Source organism: Anabrus simplex, chromosome 14 (assembly GCF_040414725.1).
Source record: "Anabrus simplex isolate iqAnaSimp1 chromosome 14, ASM4041472v1, whole genome shotgun sequence".
NCBI classification, from domain to species: Eukaryota; Metazoa; Arthropoda; class Insecta; order Orthoptera; family Tettigoniidae; genus Anabrus; species Anabrus simplex.
In genome coordinates, this window is record NC_090278.1 from 4,341,545 (window position 1) to 4,363,025 (window position 21,481).

The 21,481-nt window shown below is 39.1% G+C and overlaps 1 protein-coding gene across 1 annotated transcript in view; it reads right to left on the reverse strand.

The window, feature by feature from the left end:
• The window catches only part of eIF2A (eukaryotic translation initiation factor 2A), a 124,877-nt gene that overhangs the window by 61,699 nt on the left and 41,697 nt on the right, over positions 1-21,481 (reverse strand). The window contains exons 5-7 of the mRNA XM_067157714.2: positions 17,870-18,045; positions 15,983-16,071; positions 12,943-13,093 (exon numbers count right to left, since the gene is read on the reverse strand). Coding sequence (XP_067013815.1) covers positions 12,943-13,093; positions 15,983-16,071; positions 17,870-18,045 — 416 coding nt within the window. The remainder of the gene's footprint in view (positions 1-12,942; positions 13,094-15,982; positions 16,072-17,869; positions 18,046-21,481) is intronic.

The window sequence follows — 21,481 nt, forward strand, 5'->3', positions numbered from 1 at the left end:
CAATGCCGATGAAACTGCATAATTTTTTTTAATGCCGAGATCAAACGGACTTATGGTTTTAAAGGAGATGGGGTCATTGTGTTGCAATGCAGACAAAAGCGAAAGACTTCCTGCCCTCGTCACACGAAAGTTCGATAAGCCACGATGTTTCCATGCAAGTACAAGGCATCTAAAAATACAAACAGTACACTTATCCAAAAGATAAGGCACTTGCACAGGGGAGCCAGCATAATTTGTCCTCATTTTTTAATCTTGTTTTTTCTTTTTCATTGCATGAGGTTATGTTTGCCAGTGATTTGTCCAAGTTCTTTATTTGAATAATGTAAATGCTCATTGTTGGATACATTTCGGAAATAGTTTTTTTTTTTCCTCCATGGCATTTGAAAGATGTAAACTGTAAATCAAGGTGATTGCATGCATTAATGGGTCTAAGAATACTCTGTGACGCGGCAAGGGTTCATTTCTGAATTATGAGAGAAGTGCCATAGCGGGAAATCGTATAAGGATAAAGTCATTGTCTTGTGTTGCAATGCAGACAGAAGCGAGAGATTTCCTACGTCCTTCCCTCGTCATAGGAATGTTTGATAAGCCATGGTGGCTTAAAGGCATTGGGTACTTTCCGTGCAAGTACAAGGTATCTAAAATGCATACAATACATTAATCCAATGAATAAAGCACTAGCACAGGGAAGCCATCATAGATTTCTTCTCATCTTTGAATCTCTTTTCTCTCAACAAATTTGATTGTACTCATCGATACGGTCATGAAGTGGACAGCTTGCAATCTCTTTTTCTTTCGTTGCGTGAGGTTATGTTTGCCAGCAAGTTATCCAAATGCATTATTTGAATACTGTAAGTGCTTCTTGTTGGATTTATTTTGGAAAGTGATTTTTTCCAACGCATTTGAAAGATGAAACTCTGAACCAATGTTAATTGCAGTAACGGGTCTTAGAATATTTTGTGATGCGGCAAGGGTTGGCATTTCTGAATTACGAGTTGGCGGTTAATTCGAAATAACGTAATTCAAAGTCATGGGAAATAATAATTTAAACCGAACACTGAAGAAACTACAATCTTTGGGCATAGGCAAAGCTGTAGAAGAGCACATTCCCACCATATCTCCAGATACGTTAAATGATTACTTTTCTCAGCCTAAAGTTGGACCAGTTCCATTACCGGCTAATCCCACAAACACAGCATGCCGTTCCGAGCGTGACCAGTTCTCTTTCCAAACCGTTAGTGCAAATGATGTTAAACATGTGCTGTACTCTATCACTTCCGATGCAACAGGTAATGACAGTATTTTGATAAATTAAATAAAAACAACATCGGGGCTGTACTGCCAAAACTGACTCGTATATTCAACTACTGCCTGACCAATGGAGTATTCCCTAACGTTTGGAAAGATGCACTAATAAGGCCAGTCCCAAAAAACACTACCTCGGATTCTCCATCAGATTACTGCCCTGTGTCCATCCTACCACCCCTCGCAAAAGCACTCAAACGTCCGATTCATGCACAAATCACTGTATACCTGACCCAGAATTCCCTCCTTGACGCTTTCCAGTCCGGCTTTAAAAAAGGACATAGTACCGCGGCAGCATTACTGCGTGTTACGGACGATATCAGCCATGCAATAGACCAACAATATGTGACTGTAGCAACACTACTAGACCTAAGCAGCACCTTTGACACAGTTAGCCCTGGGTTACTACTGCTAAAACTCCAGTCTCAACTTTAATGAGACATCTCTTAAATTTTTTAGCTCTTACCTTACTGACCGCCAGCAACGAGTATCAGTGGGAACAATGTACTCAGGATGGCATAACAAATCAATAGGTGTCCCGCAGGGGTCGGTTTTGGGCCCACTTTTATTTGTTGTTAGTGTGGACCACATAGGGGACGCACTGAAATATAGCAAGTACCATATCTATGCAGATAATCTTCAGATTTATTATCACGCATATCCAAAAGACATAGATGTAGCCACTGACAGAGTAAATTTTGACTTACGACGCCTGAATGACTATGCCAAAAATAACAGCTTGTTAATAAATCCTAACAAAACCTGGTACCAAAAGAAAGCTTAACTTGGTAAAACGTAGACATGTTCCCCCAATTATTTTAAATAATACTGTCGTGCCGTATTGTACGTCAGTAAGAAACTTGAGTGTAATAACGATAGACACTAAATTGGACTTAACAAGTGACAAATACATGCCAAAAAGTGCAGAAATCCCTTTTTCCTCTCAAACGCTACTCCACCATACTTCCGAAACATCTTAAAATACAACTGGTAAAATCCCTAATCTTACCAATTCTAGACTACTGAGACACTGTACTTACGGACATCTCAAGACAGTAACAAGATGCTCGAACGGAGTTTAAACAAACACCTGTATTCGATTTATATTTAAGCTGTGATATGATTCTCACATTTCACCTTATTATAGGGAGTTGTCATGGCTTCGTGTTCATGAGCGTCGCAGTCTCCACATGAGGCATCCAATTGTAAAACTCGTTTTGTCCATTTTTAAAAAAAGTGAGTTAAGTCCGTAAATCGATTCTTCATCCATAGCAGCACACTTTGGTGTAAAAGGTTCATTGCACAGTCTGTTTAAACCTGTTGAAAATAGGCTTAAAATTATTGGTGCTGTTGCAGAATTCGTCCATTGCCTATACTGTTTCATATTCCGTTTTGTCCATCTTACGCAAAGTGGTACGAAACTCGTTTTGTCCTATAACAATCTGTAGGTTACAACAAGAAACTGGTGCAGAACTCGTTTAGTCCAGTTTGCAGCACAGTTTGTTTATAACGGTATTTATTAATTATTACAAAGAAATAAGTCTCGTAATAATAGTATAATAGGTAAATTTCATTTTCAACATGTGGCCAACCTGAGATGATAAACATCCTGCATTGCATTTCCCTCCAAATTTTGTAAACAAAGCAGTAGTTGCATTGTAGCCCTCAGTAGTGTACTTGTGTAAGTAAATACTGTGTTTTATTACAAAATATGAATCCTCTGAAAGTAAATAAATCAGAGTCGGGTAAAGGAAGAAAGAAGAGAAGCAGGAAGGATACATGGTTTACAGAAGTGTGATGTATATGCCAGCTCAATACCTACAAGTCAAGTTCCACCGCGGTAGGATTTCATCGGGGTCCGCCTACGGCGCGCAGGAACCGCACGCGGATAACCACGGCGGCCGCGCGCTTTCGACTCGCCACCACCGGCAGGACGTCCCACGAACCATGCCAGTTAGACACCGACGAGCGATGAACCGACAGCGTGGGACACAAATCCAACTACGAGCTTTTTAACCGCAACAACTTTAATATACGCTATTAGAGCTGGAATTACCGCGGCTGCTGGCACCAGACTTGCCCTCCAATGGATACTCGTTAAAGGATTTAAAGTGTACTCATTCCGATTACGGGGTCTCGGATGAGTCCCGTATCGTTATTTTTCGTCACTACCTCCCCGTGCCGGGAGTGGGTAATTTGCGCGCCTGCTGCCTTCCTTGGATGTGGTAGCCGTTTCTCAGGCTCCCTCTCCGGAATCGAACCCTGATTCCCCGTTACCCGTTACAACCATGGTAGGCGCAGAACCTACCATCGACAGTTGATAAGGCAGACATTTGAAAGATGCGTCGCCGGTACGAGGACCGTGCAATCAGCCCAAAGTTATTCAGAGTCACCAAGGCAAACGGACCGGACGAGCCGACCGATTGATTTTGATCTAATAAAAGCGTCCCTTCCACTTCTGGTCGGGACTCTGTTTGCATGTATTAGCTCTAGAATTACCACAGTTATCCAAGTAAAGTGGTACGATCTAAGGAACCATAACTGATTTAATGAGCCATTCGCGGTTTCACCTTAATTTGGCTTGCACTGAGACATGCATGGCTTAATCTTTGAGACAAGCATACGACTACTGGCAGGATCAACCAGGGAGCTGGCTGGCTCGAGAGCCGAAACCGAGCGTCGTAGCCCGCCGCCGCCGAGTGCGGCCTGCGGGACACAGACTTGCTTTGCTCCGTTGGCCGACCGAGTGGCCGCCAACTAAAATTTCATAGGCCGCCGAGCACGGGCTCTCACCCGGCCGGACGGGCCTTCACTAGGGATCGGGTCCCTTCACCATCCATCGTCACATCCCCACTTTAAATTCTTGTTTAACAAATAAACAATGAATACAATTTTTTTTTCAGATATTCTGCACCATCCTTTCCTTCACCACCCGCATGTCAAGACAAATCTGCGGAAGCTTTTGGATGCAGTGAAGTCAGCTACCAGGATGTAAGGCGCATGCATCAGAAATTTTATGCCAATCCGGACAGACAATCTCAACACAATTTCATATTAAAACATGTTACAGTTTCTACCCCACAACGTAACAGATCAAGCGGAAATAGTGATTATTGCAGAAATAAGGTAACGACTAAATATTTCATGCCATGCTTCAAAAGTGATCGATTTGAAAATATACCAGTTTGCATCAAGCGATAGGGTGCAAGCATTGTCGAAAATTTTTGGAAAAGGGTGACATACCTCCCGAGTGAAGAGGTGGTGACAGAAGGACCACTCAGTTTTTTGACAGGCGACAGTGAAAACATTTATAGAGACTATACAAGTCTTTGAAACGCATTATTGTCGTAGCAAAAGTACGAAATGGCAATATTTGCCAAGTGAACAGCGCATCAGAGTTCTCTGGGTACAATACAATGATAAGCATGAACCAGACTTTCATGTCAAATATGAATTTTTTCAGCAAATTTTTGTTAGTGATTACAATCTAGGCTTCGGCTCACCAGCCACAGACATTCGTTCTCTGTGCTCGTCTATACACAACTGCCAAGACCCCGTGAAGAAGCAAGATTTGCAAACAGAGTTAAAAAATACATACCAAAAAAGCTGATGCGTTTTATGATCAACTACGTTCAGCTAACGAAGGTGAATGTGTTTTCAGTTTTGACTGCCAATAAAATCAAGCCATTCCAAAGACTGCTGATCAGGCAGCATACTATTTATGCCAGCTATACCTGTATAATTTCACTATATGTGAGGGAACATCAAAAGACACTCAAGGTAAAGAGAGAACCTTTTCTTATATTTGGCACGAAAATGACTACCCAAAAGGTGCAAATCAAATAGTTTCTGCATTATACCATAGGCTGGTAGCAACAGATCTTACAGGATACGATTCAATCAGACTGTCTGTAGATGGCTGTGGTGGCCAAAACAAGAATAAAATCATGATTGGTATGTTAGGCAAATTTCTGAGTCACGATGCCCCAGCGACAGTAAGGAAAATTGCATCTAGTGCTTCCTATAGTAGGCCACTCCTATATACCTTCAGACCGGACTTTTGGGCGAATGGAGGCTGATATAAAAAAGCATACAACATTGCTAAATGACAAAGATTATCTGAAGATTTTTGAATCTCATGCGACTGTCATTCGTTTGGGAGACCAAACATGTCCAGTGCAAGACTGGAAGAGTGCTGTTTCAAAAGTAGTTTAAGAACCCGCTCAATGGCATTTTAAGTTGCAACCTTCGAAAAGGGTTATTATCAAGAAAACAAAACAAGGAAGCTGTGTTGTGCAAGGTGAAATAAATTACAACAGTGATTTTGGAGAGGCCACAGGTATTTTGAAACGCGGAACAATGTATATGAATATTGTTCCTAAGCTCATGGAGAGAGGTATACCCATAGGGGAAAAAAAAAAAAAAAACCTTGCCGATTTAAACACATTGTCTAAGCATTTCGAAGAAAACTGGAAGCAAAATGACAAACTATACTTTTTTTAAGAAATTGTTTGAACAACAAGAAACCTTACATGAGGCAGATGATGACATGGAATCTGATTCTGGGGACTTCATTGAAGAACATGAGGGTCTGGTGTTGCGAGATGTGTGAATTTGCGAGAAGCAAGTGAAAATTATTTTTATGTATTATATGGAATTTGAGTTGATTACTGTAAACGCATTCATATAATTGTATTTTGATTAAGATACAGTATGTGTTGTTTTTCATTTCCTAGCACTTGATAACAGTTCCACAAATTGTTATATCCATTAGACTGTTGCAAAACTCATTATCTTCATGATACTGTTGCAAATCACGTTATGTCTAAACTATTTTATATAAAATCTCGGAATATATGAGTCAGAGATTTGTTGGCATCTGGTGACGGACAAGAACCTGCTGTTAACTGGTTAAATATCCATCCTTCTAACACTAGGCATAAGCAAATGACAGTTTTTCCTGGTTTCTGAAAAATTTGTTATTATGGACAAAACGAGTTTTGCAATTGGACGCCTCACATGTTGCCCCTTCTGCATGGAGTTCTAAACTCAGGTGTACCGAATTATCTCTCATCAAACTTTAATTATCTCTCCTCCTATCTATCATAACCATGATACACAATCTGGCTCCTGTTTAACAATATCTCTCAGTCACTCCAGGACTTACAACCGCTCCTTTGTAGTCACTACCGCTACGCTGCGGATTTACGTTCTCGTAGGAGATTTAAGATGGATTGCCAAAATCACTTGCTGAATACCTTTAGCTGACTTTTTTGACGTGCGTAGTGTGAATGAGTGCGTGAATGAGCTTATTTTCATAAAAATTTGCTAGTTATAGGTTTTTACTGTGTTTCCTTCTTTTATTACTACCAGTGTAAGTTTTAAAATTACTATTGTGTTAATTTATATTGTCATGTTGTACATTCTATGATAATTTCTTTTACGACTATCTCCATATTTGCTATTAGTACTACATTATTTAAAAAAGAGATTTGTTGTATTTAAAAAATTATATGTATGCAAATTATTTTAAATGTTGTGGTTAAGTGTATTTTTTTTAAATTTGCTTTACGTCGCGCCATCACGGATAGGTCTTTTGGCGACGATGAGGGGGGGAAGGGGCTAGGAGTGGGAAGGAAGCGGCCGTGGCCTTAATTAAGGTACAGCCCCGGCATTTACCTGGTGTGAAAATGGGAAACCACGGAAAACCATCTTCAGGGCTGCCGACAGTGGGGTTCGAACCCACGATCTCCCGAATACTGGACGCACTTAAGCGACCCTTAAGTGTAAGAGAGAGCCTTGAACCCTAGCCTCGCCACGAATAAGACAACTTACTTACACATTTGTTTGTCCCTAAGACTTCGAATTAACGAGGTTTTACTGTATCGATAAACTAGCAAACAAGTTCGCAGGTGTGTGTTTCAAGTGTTTACATAGCACGAAAAGAATTATCCACCACGGGTCACGTTACTCTCCGAGTAAAGAGAGATCGTGTGTGAGAAGTGTTTTAGACGTGGAGTGTGCAGATTTGTAAGTAATTTAGGAGAGGATTCCAGTTATGCAAGAGACAAAGAATTTTTCGAGCTACACCAAACTGAACCTCTTGCAAGTGCATATTAATGAAATAACTGTCACATAAGACAACCTACTTGTTAATTTTCATGGCAAATATATTTTATAGCAGTGATAATGCATTTTTATCATCTCAAATATGTTCAGGCAAAGCAGCTATATCCGTCATATTCATATTTGCGTAAAGACCCTGTGGAACTCGAGGAGTGATATGAAATGTTTCTTTCTGCCTATGTTACTCTTTCGCTGGAAGGAATTTTAGATCATTTCATTATTTTTCAAAATTGTCCTTCCTAAAGTTAGGATGTGGGAATTATTTGCGTAAATATGGTAATAATGTAAAAATTAAGCTTTGAAGTAGACAATATCATCCTGTTATCGGAATATTCTGAAGAGCAACAACACGTTTATTCTCAAAAAATCTTGATGATATTCAGATTGATGCTTCCATGGCTCATAGTAATAAACATGTTAATAGAGCCTTTAGGTTTTTGCCGTGTCAAGAAAAAAAGTAAACTCGTTTCCTCATCCCGAGGTGGTGCAGCTCTTTTTAAACACGTCCCCAGTGGGGGGGAGTTATATGTACCATTTTTACCGCATATCAACCTTCCTGACATTCGTAAATCTCTGGCAGTATGGTGCCGGGAATCAAACTGAGACTCCCGAGAATGGCAGCTAATTGTGCTAACCACTACACGGGCGGACATTCTTAACTACAAAACACAGACATATAGCATGACTGACACATGCTTGCAATGCAGGTCGGACACAAAACTATTCACCTATGTGCAGAGTCATCAGAGCTGCAGTGCCCGACTCGTTGGCTGAATGGTCAGCATACTGGCCTTCGGTTCAATGGGTCCCGGGTTCGATTCCCGGCCGGGTCGGGGATTTTAACCTTAATTGGTTAATTCCAATGACTCAGGGGCTGGGTGTGTGTGGCGTAATCGGCATTAGAAATCGTCCTAGGTAGGGCCCTCATCTTCACAGACATACAGGTCGCCTAATAGGCCATCTGCGAGAAAAAGACCCGCACCAGGCCTCTCCGGAGGCTGTACGCCGTTATTAGAGCTGCAGTAAGTCTATGCTACGGAGGCGGACATTTCTCAACTACGAAACATGATGTACCGCATGACTTTGCCTGTTTTCATTGCATGCGTCGTACGGACGAAACTGAGCCATGTATTTGATTTCCCCTCCCCCTTATACTATTTACTATGTCTATTTCAATGGTTTTCAACTTATTTTATGCACTACTGTGTTTTTTCGCCCTTTGAGTTGTCCCCTTGGGCAAATTATAATAAAGTATTCCTAAATTATGGTCCCAGGGTAAAGGAGCTTTTTCCGCCCTGGGAGCGGCCTGCCCTGTGCTCGTCTCCCTTTGCTTTCCCTCCCTTGCCCCTGCGAATGCTCCGTGCTCTTTTCACGCAGCCTGTGTGTGTCGCTTTGCGTCACGTGGTCTTGTGTCATAGCTACTCTTGGCGAGGCCGTACAGGCTCGCAGGGAGTAGGCATTCTTGTTCTTGCCTGGCTGTCTCTCACTTGAGCACTTCACGGACCCGTCTTCGAACCCAGGACCGCTAGGGTTATGGGAGGTAAGCATCTACGACTTGCTTAAACTTACGGATGATGGGAGGACATTCCTTCGATTGTAAGCCACTGGATGGACGCTGAATGTTGTTTCAAGGCATTATAAATGCCGAGTTGCTTGGAAAACTGTAAAGTTATGTGTGAACCCCTTGGGTCTGTTTACTGCAGCTTTACTGCAGCTTAAGTTATTGGGAGTTTGTGCCCTTGGTAGTTGTAAAATATATATATATATGTTGAATGATGTATTCAACTTCTCTAGGAGTCTTAGGCGCTTAGAAGCGTCTTTTAATGAAAGTATACGGTACCATGGTATGTTACGTTAGGGGAATTTGTGCTCCTCCTTGAGTCACTTGAAGTGGCGTATTGTTAATAAGCCTTGTCCAGAATTAACCATTACATTTTAGTCCTCTGGTGTTAAACTGTGAACAGGGCTGGATCCCTGTGAATTAGTATAGGGCACGTGTCAACGTAACCTTAGTGATGTTGATATTTAAATATTTAAATCTTTTCTACTCTTTTCGGTGTTTATCTATTTTTGTTCAATAAACTCTGTTAAGCTGATTTCCTATGGGTATCAGTGTTCTTGCCCTCTGGGTAGTTCCTATCCCCGCAAAGTCCAGATTCTATGGAGGCCGCACCTTCTGATGGTTTGCCAGTGATAATTACGGTACAGAAACTATTCACAAACTTGTGCGATGCTATTAGAGCTGCAATGAGACTTATACCCGCTTCAAAGCAGAATCATAGTTCTTCTCCGACGGATTACGTTGCGGGTCTTGTATGCGACACTTATTTTTTACATTTTCTTAGTCTCGAAAAGCCAGGGGAGGGTCTAATACATGAGTATATACGATATATGTTTTTCCACAGGCCATCTTATGCAACAATATGTTTAAACAGAGTAAAAATTAACACTCAAATTGTGGAAAGAGTCAGTTCATTTACATACTTAGGTCTTATTCTGAACACAACTTTATGCTGGAAAGAACATGTATCCCATAGGGCTTAAGGTACCGTATAATTTGATTTATTTTCCTCCCTTTTTACTGTGTATCATGTAATCGCTAAAGACCGGTTACATTAATAAAAAAAATTGATACAACGAACATAAGAAATTAAACATGATGATAAAATGCATTACTGCCCCACCTGTAGATTTCCACAAATGTGGCAAACTTTCCAGTTATTTATTTATATTCTTTCTGTCGTGGAACTTCTGGCACTATTCGAGCAATAGCGTACCTAACCTAAACAATGCCTCCTCTCTTATCTCATTTACAGCTGTTTAGGTACGTCCTGATGTGATAAATGCAAAGAACAAGCATGAAATATATTTTAAAATAAGCGTCTGGATTTCAACAGCCGCAGTTATCAAAAGAATGCTTCCAGTCGCTATGTATTACATTCGGAAGTACAACTCGCAATATACGCTAGTTATCAGCTGGTGGTTTGGCACGCTTTCTACACAGCTTTATTCAGAAGTAGTGGTTTCTGCTACACATACACCAACTGGGAATATCAGAGACCCTCCAGAAACCATTTGCGAATAGATTCACACTGTATAGACTCTTTATAGTTGGGATCAAAACTATTTTTAAAACACAATTGAAATATTTTAAAACAGAAATAAAATTCCACCCCAGTGAGATGAGGATGATGATGATGATAATAATAATAATAGCTAGTGATAATAATGTAACAGCACGATCAGTGGAAGACCAGAAATATCATCTGCAAATAACAGCAATTTACCATATAGTGCCAGTTTTCCTATAACATTTATAAATACCAGGAAGAGTATTGATTCTAGTACTGACCCCTGAGGGACACCAAATGAAACTGTTGATTCTAGGCCGATTGTATCATTCAAACATACATATTGTTTTCTTGCTATTAAGTAACTTTGGAACCATCTATGTGCTGTTCCCCGTATTCCTGCTACAGTTAACTTATTCAACAAGAGCGGATGTCTAACTGTATCATATGTTTTTGCTAAGTCGATGAAAAGGCCTGCCACAGTTTTATTGTTATCAAGGGATTTTGTATCAGAATAACTACATCGAACATAGTTAACTGAGTGTTGCGATGTGGAAGAAAGCCATAGTGATTTTTAATGAAAAAGTTACACGATTTTTGATACTCCATTAGTCTTACTACCGACTCGAGTAATTTTGCAAAGAAAGACAAGGTAGACACTGGTGAGTACTCTCGTTCGTCACCAAATGGCTCACTGCACGCTAGCCTTCTGAATGGGAAGTGACAGGAAACATCCTAACTGGAGCTAAGATGGTGTTGTCACTTCTCACTTGGAAGGCTACCTACCGCACAATAAACCATCACGTGACGAACGAGAATGCCACTTACAATAGACCAATGGTGAAGTACCTTTAAATTCAAACAGTCATCATTAGAGAAGTCTTCCTCGTGGACAGCCAAGTTTTCCTCCTTAAGACGCAGAGCTAAGTCTCCGCGAAAAATAAAGTATTTCTCTACGTTTTCTTGACACGCAAAAGCCCAAAAGCTATATTATCATGTCTAATATAAACAATGTTACCTGTTTTATGTCCGACAAACTACTTCTACTATATTCAGAGTCACTGAGAAGCAATAATTTTGTGCAGCATGAGTTCGTTTTACATGCCAGTAATTCTACCAACATAGAGCTGGCGTATTTCAGCACCTTCAAATACAACCAAACTGAGGTGGAATCAAACCCGCTCAACTGTCTGCGACATTCAGCCTGGCACTCCAGGAATCTCTCAAAACTGATAGCTATTAGAGGATGCAAAGAATATTTCATTAACATAACTGTTATTCTATATTGAAAGTTTCTCAAATTCTCTGAATTTGAAAACAATAGAAATGTTTGTTTACATTAGATCTGAAAGACAAGCATTAAAAAATTTAACACCTTCAAACAAAGTATGTATAATTACTTACTTAGGTCTGTATTCACCAACATCAGCGACTTTTGCTGTTATCTTAGATTTAAAAAACTCTGATAATGTCATATCTCAGATAATGCTCAACTTCTGTATTCACCACAGAATTTATTATCTCGGTTTACCAAAACTAAGTTTTCTTTTCAATCTGAATTTGAACCTAAAATTTTTCATCCTAACGCACAGGAAACAAATGACTATATGCTGCCGCCACTATCGCAATGTAAACAAGTTTGGATTTCATTCGGGGTTTGCAAATAATTTATCATAAATTATTGCCGCTATTGACCAGAAACGAAGAAGGAAGCCTAATATGACTTTCCAAGGGAATAAATTTTTACTGAATTTGGTGGCAGAAAGCATTAACATCATCAAAAATAAGAAAAATTGTATGTTACACATTGTATATTTCACTCAAAAAATAAGGCAGTATTCCTTAATTTTTAATTAAAAAGTCATCCATTTGTGTACCGTACAAGATATAAGCTATAATCGAGAATTCATCTTGGGCCTACCTATGTGTTGGGTATTCCCGGTTATGTTCCATCATGGACAATGCCGAAGCATCAGATAACCTAAAATGTGTTTCAAAATAAGGTCATCATAGTCTTCAAAGTATGTAGTGCATTCTTTTTATCCACCTAGGGCATTTTATTGCATAAACCTGGTTATATTCATCGTCGCTCTGATTTTCCCTCTTTAGATTTCAGTTAAATATTCCAGCAGTCTACAGGCTGCCATCTTGAAAGGCTATTATCTTAGATTTCCTGTTATACCGGCCACCCTTCCTCCGATAAACTTTTACACCAAGATAACATTGTTGGTGAATACAAATGTAACTGTTATCTTGGTATTCTCAGCTTTAAACCAAGAAAAAGCTTTCACTTGCGTTGGTGAGTACGGGCCTTAGAAGTTAAAAGATTTCATTGTAATAATTTGCAGATGTAAAAAGAGCATTAGTTACAAATTTTAAATCCGCATCCCAAAAGCAAAACAATATCTCAATTCCCAAAAATGATAGAAGTAGTACTTACTAAGTAGCACCATAGCTGTCTCTCCCTTTGTGCTGATGAAGTGTAATGCTTGCTTGCCATAGTATGAGGAACCCGTCTTGTCCACCTCAGTACTGGTCATTAGAAGTACTCCAGTGCCCTTCTTATTCCACATCATGTCCACTCTGTCTGCCTATCAAAAGCATCAAACATATTCTAATGTAACACATGATGCATTACAAAAGATAGAAGTTGGAATGTAACCACGGCCTATACATTTTCGGCCAGAGAACATTGAAAATGTTACATACATGAAAGGAAAACCTTTCAGCACAATAAAATAGCAATCAACCAGAATGTCCCAGCAGTAAAGCACTTGGTCCTCTTGTACAGGTGAGAGCAACAGACAATCAATTGAATTTGACAAGCACTTAACCCTTTTGCTTTCAAGCTCTCAGCTGATGGATGTGTGAAAACACTATCTGCCATATTTACTCCACTATGCACACACTTCTTTTAAAATAACATGAAAGGCACAACAATAAAGATATCAACATGAAAGTTTGTAAACTTATACAGTATATATCACTTATTATCACTGCAAGCAAATCATGTCACTAAACCAAAAGGGTTCAATGTTAAAAAATAATGTGGAAACAAAGTTACAAGTTTCATATTTTAAAAATTTTGAAGCAATTCTGGGAAATGGTGTTCACTGCACAAGTTTGTGATTGATGTTAGTAGGAAGGCTATATTATTGTTTACAAGCATAGCAAATATCAAGATTCTATGTGCATTAGATCCAACGATAGATTAAATTGTGTAAAGTGATGTACCACTGAAAAATATGAACCATTTTGCATAAAATATACATTTCTTATGGGAGGTGCTGGATTATTATCATCACCATCTACATTTTCTAATTCAGACAAAGAAATATCATCACTTGAATAACTGTCAAGATATTCTGTGATATCGTCAGTTAAATGAACTCTCTTCGCCATGTCGTTCACGATAAATAACTAAATAAAAAACAATTCAGTAACAATATTCACCTAATTACCAAAGAAAACTATTTACAGTACATAATGAATTAACAAGTAAACCAAATATATTGCCTATGATACGAGTGAATTTCACTATATAATCAGTAACACCAGCAAAAACAGATTGCCGCCAACCAAGACGTAAACAAGACACCGTACTCCAGCAAGCACGTTTTAGACTTTAAGAATATCGATAAATACGGATAGTTGGCAGTTCAGATGTAAGGCTTTTTTCAGGCGTTTGCTCTATTAACCAGCATTTCGTCTTAGATCTTAGAAAAAAAATAGAGTTCCATATCAGCTAATGTGCTATGCGTTGCATGATCATGAGAACAGTAGTACCAGAGTGATAGGCGCTACTCTAGGAGCTTCACCATAAAGGTGAAAGGCCATTCGGAATTTGTATTATCACAACTGTTCTTCATACTTGCTATGCATACCATCTCACGTGACCAGCATTAGTGTTCCTTGGGCATGCTTTATGTCAACAACATACTACTTGTACCCACCATCAAAAAAGAACTGCATGACTGTGTTCGAAGATGGAGTGACTGTCTATGCCAAATCGGCCTGTGCCTAAATGTTGGGAAGCCTGAATACTTGGAAACTAACCCGAGCACATTCACTGTAAACATCAATGATCAAAAACTAATGAAAACTAGCTGTTTCCGTATTAAGGATCCTGCCCGCAGAGGATGTGCATGCACTGTGTGAATAAAAGTTGAAGAAGAAGATTAAAATTCCCTACATCGTAATATAAGAAACAGAATAATGATTCCTGTTGAAGGTAATTAATATTATTTATATTTCATAATAAATATTAATGGAAATTACATCCTTTGAAATTAACTGGAAACCAAGCTCCAAAAGCCAGAGTACCCTTGTAGTTTTTCCAATTGTTGTCATTAAAAAATGAATTCAAACAATTAAATTGCAGAAAATTAATTCTTTAAACTTTTCATGCTTCATTTATATTTTAATTTTTGTTTCTAATTTCTGGGGGGGTCGGCTTATAATCGAACAAATACAGTAAGTGAACAGTTTGCCTTTGCTGGTTAAACACTGTGTTTACAGTGCATTACGGTATGGATTAGAACTTTTTTCACTTTGACATGTCTCAGTCTCCTCCTTGGCTTCGAGAATATGAATGGTTGAGGCATGAGCATTGCTGTTAATGCTCTTCCTTATGCAGCCAGTCCCTGCAATGAATGGTGTGAAAGTGTCACTTATAAGGTCGGTCTGTGTGAACATTTCAATAGACTTGGCAGATTGATAAATAAAAGGAACTTCTAGCTCAATGAGGAAAACATAAGAAAACTACCCCACTCCTTATTTTCTTAATACACCTTACCAGTGATGCTTGAAGATGGAGCTTTTGGGGTTCCAACAAGCCTTCAAGCTGAGTACTCCAACATACCAGTGATCAGTGGTTCGTAATGGGTAAGAAAACTGCGAGTTACAACACACAGTTTCAATTAACAGAGACTGTTTGCAGTACAGCATTGCAGCATAAATTCATGAAGAGAAAACCACCTTTAATAATAATAATAATAATAATAATAATAATAATAATAATAATAATAATAATAATAATGTTATTTGCTTTACATCTCACTAATTAATTTTATGGTTTGTGGAGATGCCGAGGTGCTGGAATTAAGTCCCGTAGGAGTTCTCTTACATGCCAGTAAATCTACCGACACAAGGTTGACATTACTGAGCACCTTCAAATATCACCGGACTGAGCCAGGATTGAACCTGCCAAGTTAGGGTCAGAAGGCCAGCACCTCAACCAACTGAGCCACTCAGCCCGGAACAATCTTTCTTCTCGAAAGGGGACATCTCTATGACAGTGATTGCTGAAGAATCAATAAATTGATAGAATTCAATTAGTATTTCAGATTCAAAAAAATAAATGTATATACCCACCCCCAACTCATGATTTTAAGGTGAAGAAAGGAAAACAAGTGGGAAAATTACGGTGAGTAAATACGGTATGTAAAAAGTGAACATATTAAATAAAATTAATATCATACCTGGAAGAAACTTTTATTGGCTAGGGACATCTGGCTCTCAAATTTGGGATATCGAAAGAGTCTACCAAAAGAGGGTTGTCCTGACTTTCCTGAAACCAAACAAGAACAGCACATAATTAACACAAATACTAAAAGGTAAAGGGCGACTGGAGTGGAAAATTGAAGATGAAATTGTGAGATATGTGCACAAAAATGCATGGGTGGAATTGCCATACCGTGGCGCAATAAACTCGTTCGTTGACTTTCAAAGTCCGCGATTAAGACCTATACATCGCTAGCCGCTGAAGTTGGCCGAATCTGGCAAGCAAGGCGTGCATGTAGCAGCAGCCAGTTATATCTGACGCTGAGTGAAAGTAACAGTTTTATACTAAGCAAGAATATTTTCCTGGTGGATCGTCATGTTGTAGAGACGCGTGGAATGTGTAATGCCGGCAAATTTTCAACGAGTTCCCTTCGATATTATGATGCCAATTTTAAGTTAATGGTTATTAAACCCGCTGAAATAAAGCATAATTGTACAGCCGCAAAAAAATATGGCATAACTAAAGCCAATGTTCGGCGTCTACAGTCTAAAAATGCGTACTGTATAAGAAAAGACATTCATATGATTTTACAAAGCACTTTTTAAGCCTGATTAAATTATTTTTGAAGGGAAAAATGGGAGTCGTCTTGGATTCGGAGAAATACGGAAATATTTATTTTTCAGAATGAAATTAAACACACACTTCCATGTAGTATCGGATTTCGAAAAACAACAAACAAGTAAGCCGCAGTGTGGATTATTATCCGTGAAAACTCAAATTGTGAACAAATTGATTGCCATTTCATACTGAATTTAATGTGTATGGGGTTTTTCCCAACTTTTATTACAAAAAACCGGATATAACAATCCATTAAAACGAGGAAATTTTTCGCCATTATGAATTCTTGTTATAACAGACTTCTACTGTAATTTCAAAGAAGTTGGAAATGTACTGAGAAATGAAGGCATACGAAAAGAGCTACATGTGCAAAGACTCATTTACAAACTGGAAACAGATCAGATTAAGATCTCAAGCAGATAAAAGAACAAAGACTGCCAAGACAAGCACAGGAAAGACATATGAAGGGAAGACAGGACAAGGGAGACCAAGATAACAATGGATGGAATCTGTGAAGAACAGAGTAGGACAACAGAACCTTGACTGGAACACAGTGTTGGATGAGGAATGGTGGAGAGGAACCATGTTTGTCTCCCACCTGGTGTCAGCTGGAAAAGGGGCATGATGATGATGAGCATCACCAATTGCCTGATTCCTTGCCTGAATGGTCAGCGCAGTGGTCTTCGGTTCGATGGATACCAGGTTTAATTCCTGGGTGGACCAAATGGTTAATTCCTTTAGCTCAGGGGTTCGGTGTTCATGATCATCTTGGTACACATCTTCATTTACACACAACACATCATATTACCAACCACTACAGAAATGTACAATAGTAAATACAGCTCTTGCATTAGGGATAGTGTCAATAAGGGCATCTAACTGTAAAACTGAGCTTATTTATAATGTTTGGCTTCTCTCAACTTCGCTACGGTAGACTGCTGGAGAAGTTTGTAATTTTTTTAATTTTTATTTTTTTACAATTGGTTTTAAGTCACACCAACATAGATAGGTCTTATGGTGACAATAGGATAGGAACAGGCTGGGAATGGGAAGTGACTGTGGCCTTATAATTAAGTAATACGTGGTTGCCAGCCATTAAGAAGGAAAAAGTAACAGTTCAACTAAATTATATTTACATCAATAAATTATTTTCTCTACAATGTCCTGACAAGTTTGAGACCACAGAGATTATCTGAAAATAGCTTATTCAATAACATTTTGTTGTTAAACAATGAGCATATCATACCTGGAACGTAGCATAGCACATGATACGGAGGAGTTCCTGGAGCAAGACTGAAATTAGCCACTTTCTGGATGTGGATTTTGTTGACGACTGTTTCGAAGTTAGCATTCTCGTAGAATAACACATCACTATTAACGTTCCGAGCGCACAATTTTTCATCTGATGACCACTGAGGTTCCCTGTCAAACAAAGAACACACCACAATATTGAACTGTTCCTTGCAAATATTAATACACTAATAATTGCACATATGATATATTTTGTTTTTAACATCCAAAGTGATGAGAGTACACACAGTATTTACTCTGTCAAATCATGCTCTCAAATAATTCAAAGTGGATATTTTTCTACCTGCCTACACAGAGCTACTTGTTCCTAAACGTTCTGATCATCAGAAGTGGCGGTGGCGATTACTGAGGAAGTACAAATGGGCAACCATCCTATTAAGATTAACCTTTTCACTGCTGAATTCTCAGACAGGTTGGTGTGACCCCAGTGCTGGATTATTTCAGCTAACAGCCTCTACATATATTATCATCAATGTGAACATAAAATACAAGCATTAACTACAGAATAATACTTTAATACAATATTTTAACAAACTAGTTTGTTCATACAGTGTTGGAGACAGTTCACGTTAGGGATCCAGGGTTTGATTCCACATGAATTGGCTAAAATTTCGTCCATTACAATGATGTTTAGAAATTTTCCTTTTCATTATGGGTTCTGTCTACTTACATATACACACAATACCAATCCACACACACACACACACACACACACACACACACACACACGCGCGCGCGCGCGCGCGCGCAAAAAGGTTAAATTAAACACACAATATTGATAATAGCAGAGGGGAACTTGTCATGAACTTGACATCATATGTCCGTTTATAAAATCTACTTATTTCGTCCGCTACTTTTGTCAACACTTCTTCATTCACAAATACCTTGAAATAATCAGTATCAGGGCATTCAGGGGTCAAATTATTATTTAACATAGCCAAGTTTGGTGCTTCGGATGCGTGTGTTCGGCACAAACTCATTGTCCAACCACGTGGGCAGTCCTAGGTCAGTGTCATTTCTTCCTCCCTTTGGCAGCAAATCATCATCACTATCACTCTCTATCACTTCTTTATTACCCTCAGTATCACTACCGCCACTATCCAAATCCACATCGGACTCAACCTCCTCTAAAAGTATAAGATTTCCTCCGGACGAACCTTATGTTCGTATGCAGCAACAATCATTCCAATACAATGCTTAAAACCGCGTGACAAAAGAAAACAGTTTTCCTTCAGAACTAATAATACAAATACAGTATAAACTAGTCAAAACTGGTTAGGACGTTTCTGGGGGACCGAGAAAAAAAAATCAAAGAGAAAACGTGCTAAAACAAATTATGCTATTAAACTTAAAGTTAAATTTGAATGTAAAATAATTATGATAAAGACAAAGAAACAAGTGTACAATTATAATTAATGAAATGAATAAAGAAATAATACATTTAAAGTTCACCAACATAGTAAAACACCAAGGAAAAACGTTCTTAGAAATGCGAACTATACGTCCATATCTGCAAAAAAAAAAAAAAATTAAAATGTGCAAAATTTGTCAAGAATTTGATTCAGAATAAACCAACACATGCTTAAAAATATACAGAGTAACTTACATGACATCACTTGTGTGAAAGAAACACATATCACTTGCGTGTAAGAAACATATCTAATGTAGACTGCTGCTTCTTTCGTTCCAAATTACATACAACAGTATAGAGTTTGGTAACGCAATCCATTACACTGTCATCCTCGACAAAACTTCATACATAACACCGCACTATGTCCATAGCTACTACCATGCTAAATGTGTTGGTACTGCTGCGCAGATCTCATTGGTTTCATTTTCATCCTCGGATTCCTGCTCGTTACTGTCTTTGTCAATCCTCAGCTGTTCATGAATTTTGTCTACTGTCTGCACTTCGCAGGTGGCAACATTGTCATCAAATTCAACATGCACAGCAAACTTCACATCGCCTTCATCTGTCCCAAGCTGGTCACATTTTTCATCCAGATCATCAGTGCTTTCCATTATTTCCACTGAAACATCATCATTGCTGAACAAACGAAGCCCACTTTGTAGAAACAGTTTCGAACTGTAGTCTCGTTTACCGATGACCAAGCAGATTTTAAGAAATGCAGGCATCCAGAATTGTGATTTTATGTGAAGCTGTTTCCAGGAATGCCAATCTCTTCTGCAAGAGAATCTTTGTACATTTCTGTTTCACACACCAGATGATGCCCAGGTCCAGCAGTTGGAGATGGCTTGTACAGTTTGCGTAAAGAAACACTACATGTACATTTCTCAAATAAGATGTGTCAACTGGGTGCGCAGCACAGCGGTCAATGAACAACACGATTTTCCTCTGCCGCACTCCCATTCTGGCATCAAGTGATCGCAAAAAGTTTTCAAAAACCGATGACATCATCCAAGCATTGGTATTTGCTGTGTATTGGCATGGAAAGGTATGCACATTCTTAAAACTGCACAGATTCTTCCACTTCCCTATAACAAGCAGCATCAATTTCTCTGTACCACTCTCATTGCAGCATAATAGCACTGTCAGTCTCTCTTTACCGAGTTTACCTCCATGGCATTTCTTACCCTTGAACGCATACATTTTATCGGGGAGAAGCTGGAAAAATAGCCCAGCTTCACCTGCATTAAAAACATCATCAGGGCTATAACCCTTTAAGATTTCTGGCAGTGTTGTATCTCCCTAAGTCTGAACAGTATCGATAGTGTCACTGGCAGCCTCCCCATGGACGGATTTATATGAAAGTTTATTCCTTTTTTTTCAAACCTTCAAGCCATCCATTAGACACCTTGAAGATACGCATTCCATTTTGGCAGCTAAATGTGATGCCTTGATCTGAATCAATGATCCATCAATAGGAATATTCGAAGCCCGGGCTTGTTTGAACCAGTTCACCAGAACATCTTCTAAAGCTGGAAACGGGCTTTTACGGACACGTTTCATTCGGTTGCTTCCTTCTGCCAGACAAGCGTCCTCAATCTTCTTGTGGTTGCTTACTATTGTATTTAAAGTTGTCATAGGAATGTCCAACACCGGGGAATTTGCACACGTTTCATGTGTGGATTGACATCCACTTTCTCGATAAACTTTAATTTTTCCTCTAGCTTTCTTCTTATCCACAACTTAATGTCCCGCAAACCACTAGTCCTATGTTTAAGCACAATAGGCCTGATTCACTTATGTGAAGATAAGCACAACACGTCAGCTGTATACGGACGTACAGTTGACCCAATTTACGTACATTACACTATTCACTTACGAATGAAAATTAAGCACCAAGATTAAGAAACAACACTCAGATAAGGTACTGTTGCGCTATCCAAACAACCACAGCCAAGACAGGCTTGGGACTGACGTTACCTGTAGCCAAGGCAACTAGCTGTAGGCTGACACGCTAGCGCACTATGTTGTTCGGGTAGTCTGCAGCCGTGGAATTAAGCTCTCTGCCAAATCCTTACGCACGCCAGCTGTGGCTGGAACACCCTGCGTGCAACTTGGCCCAGAACGCTAATTTAAAGT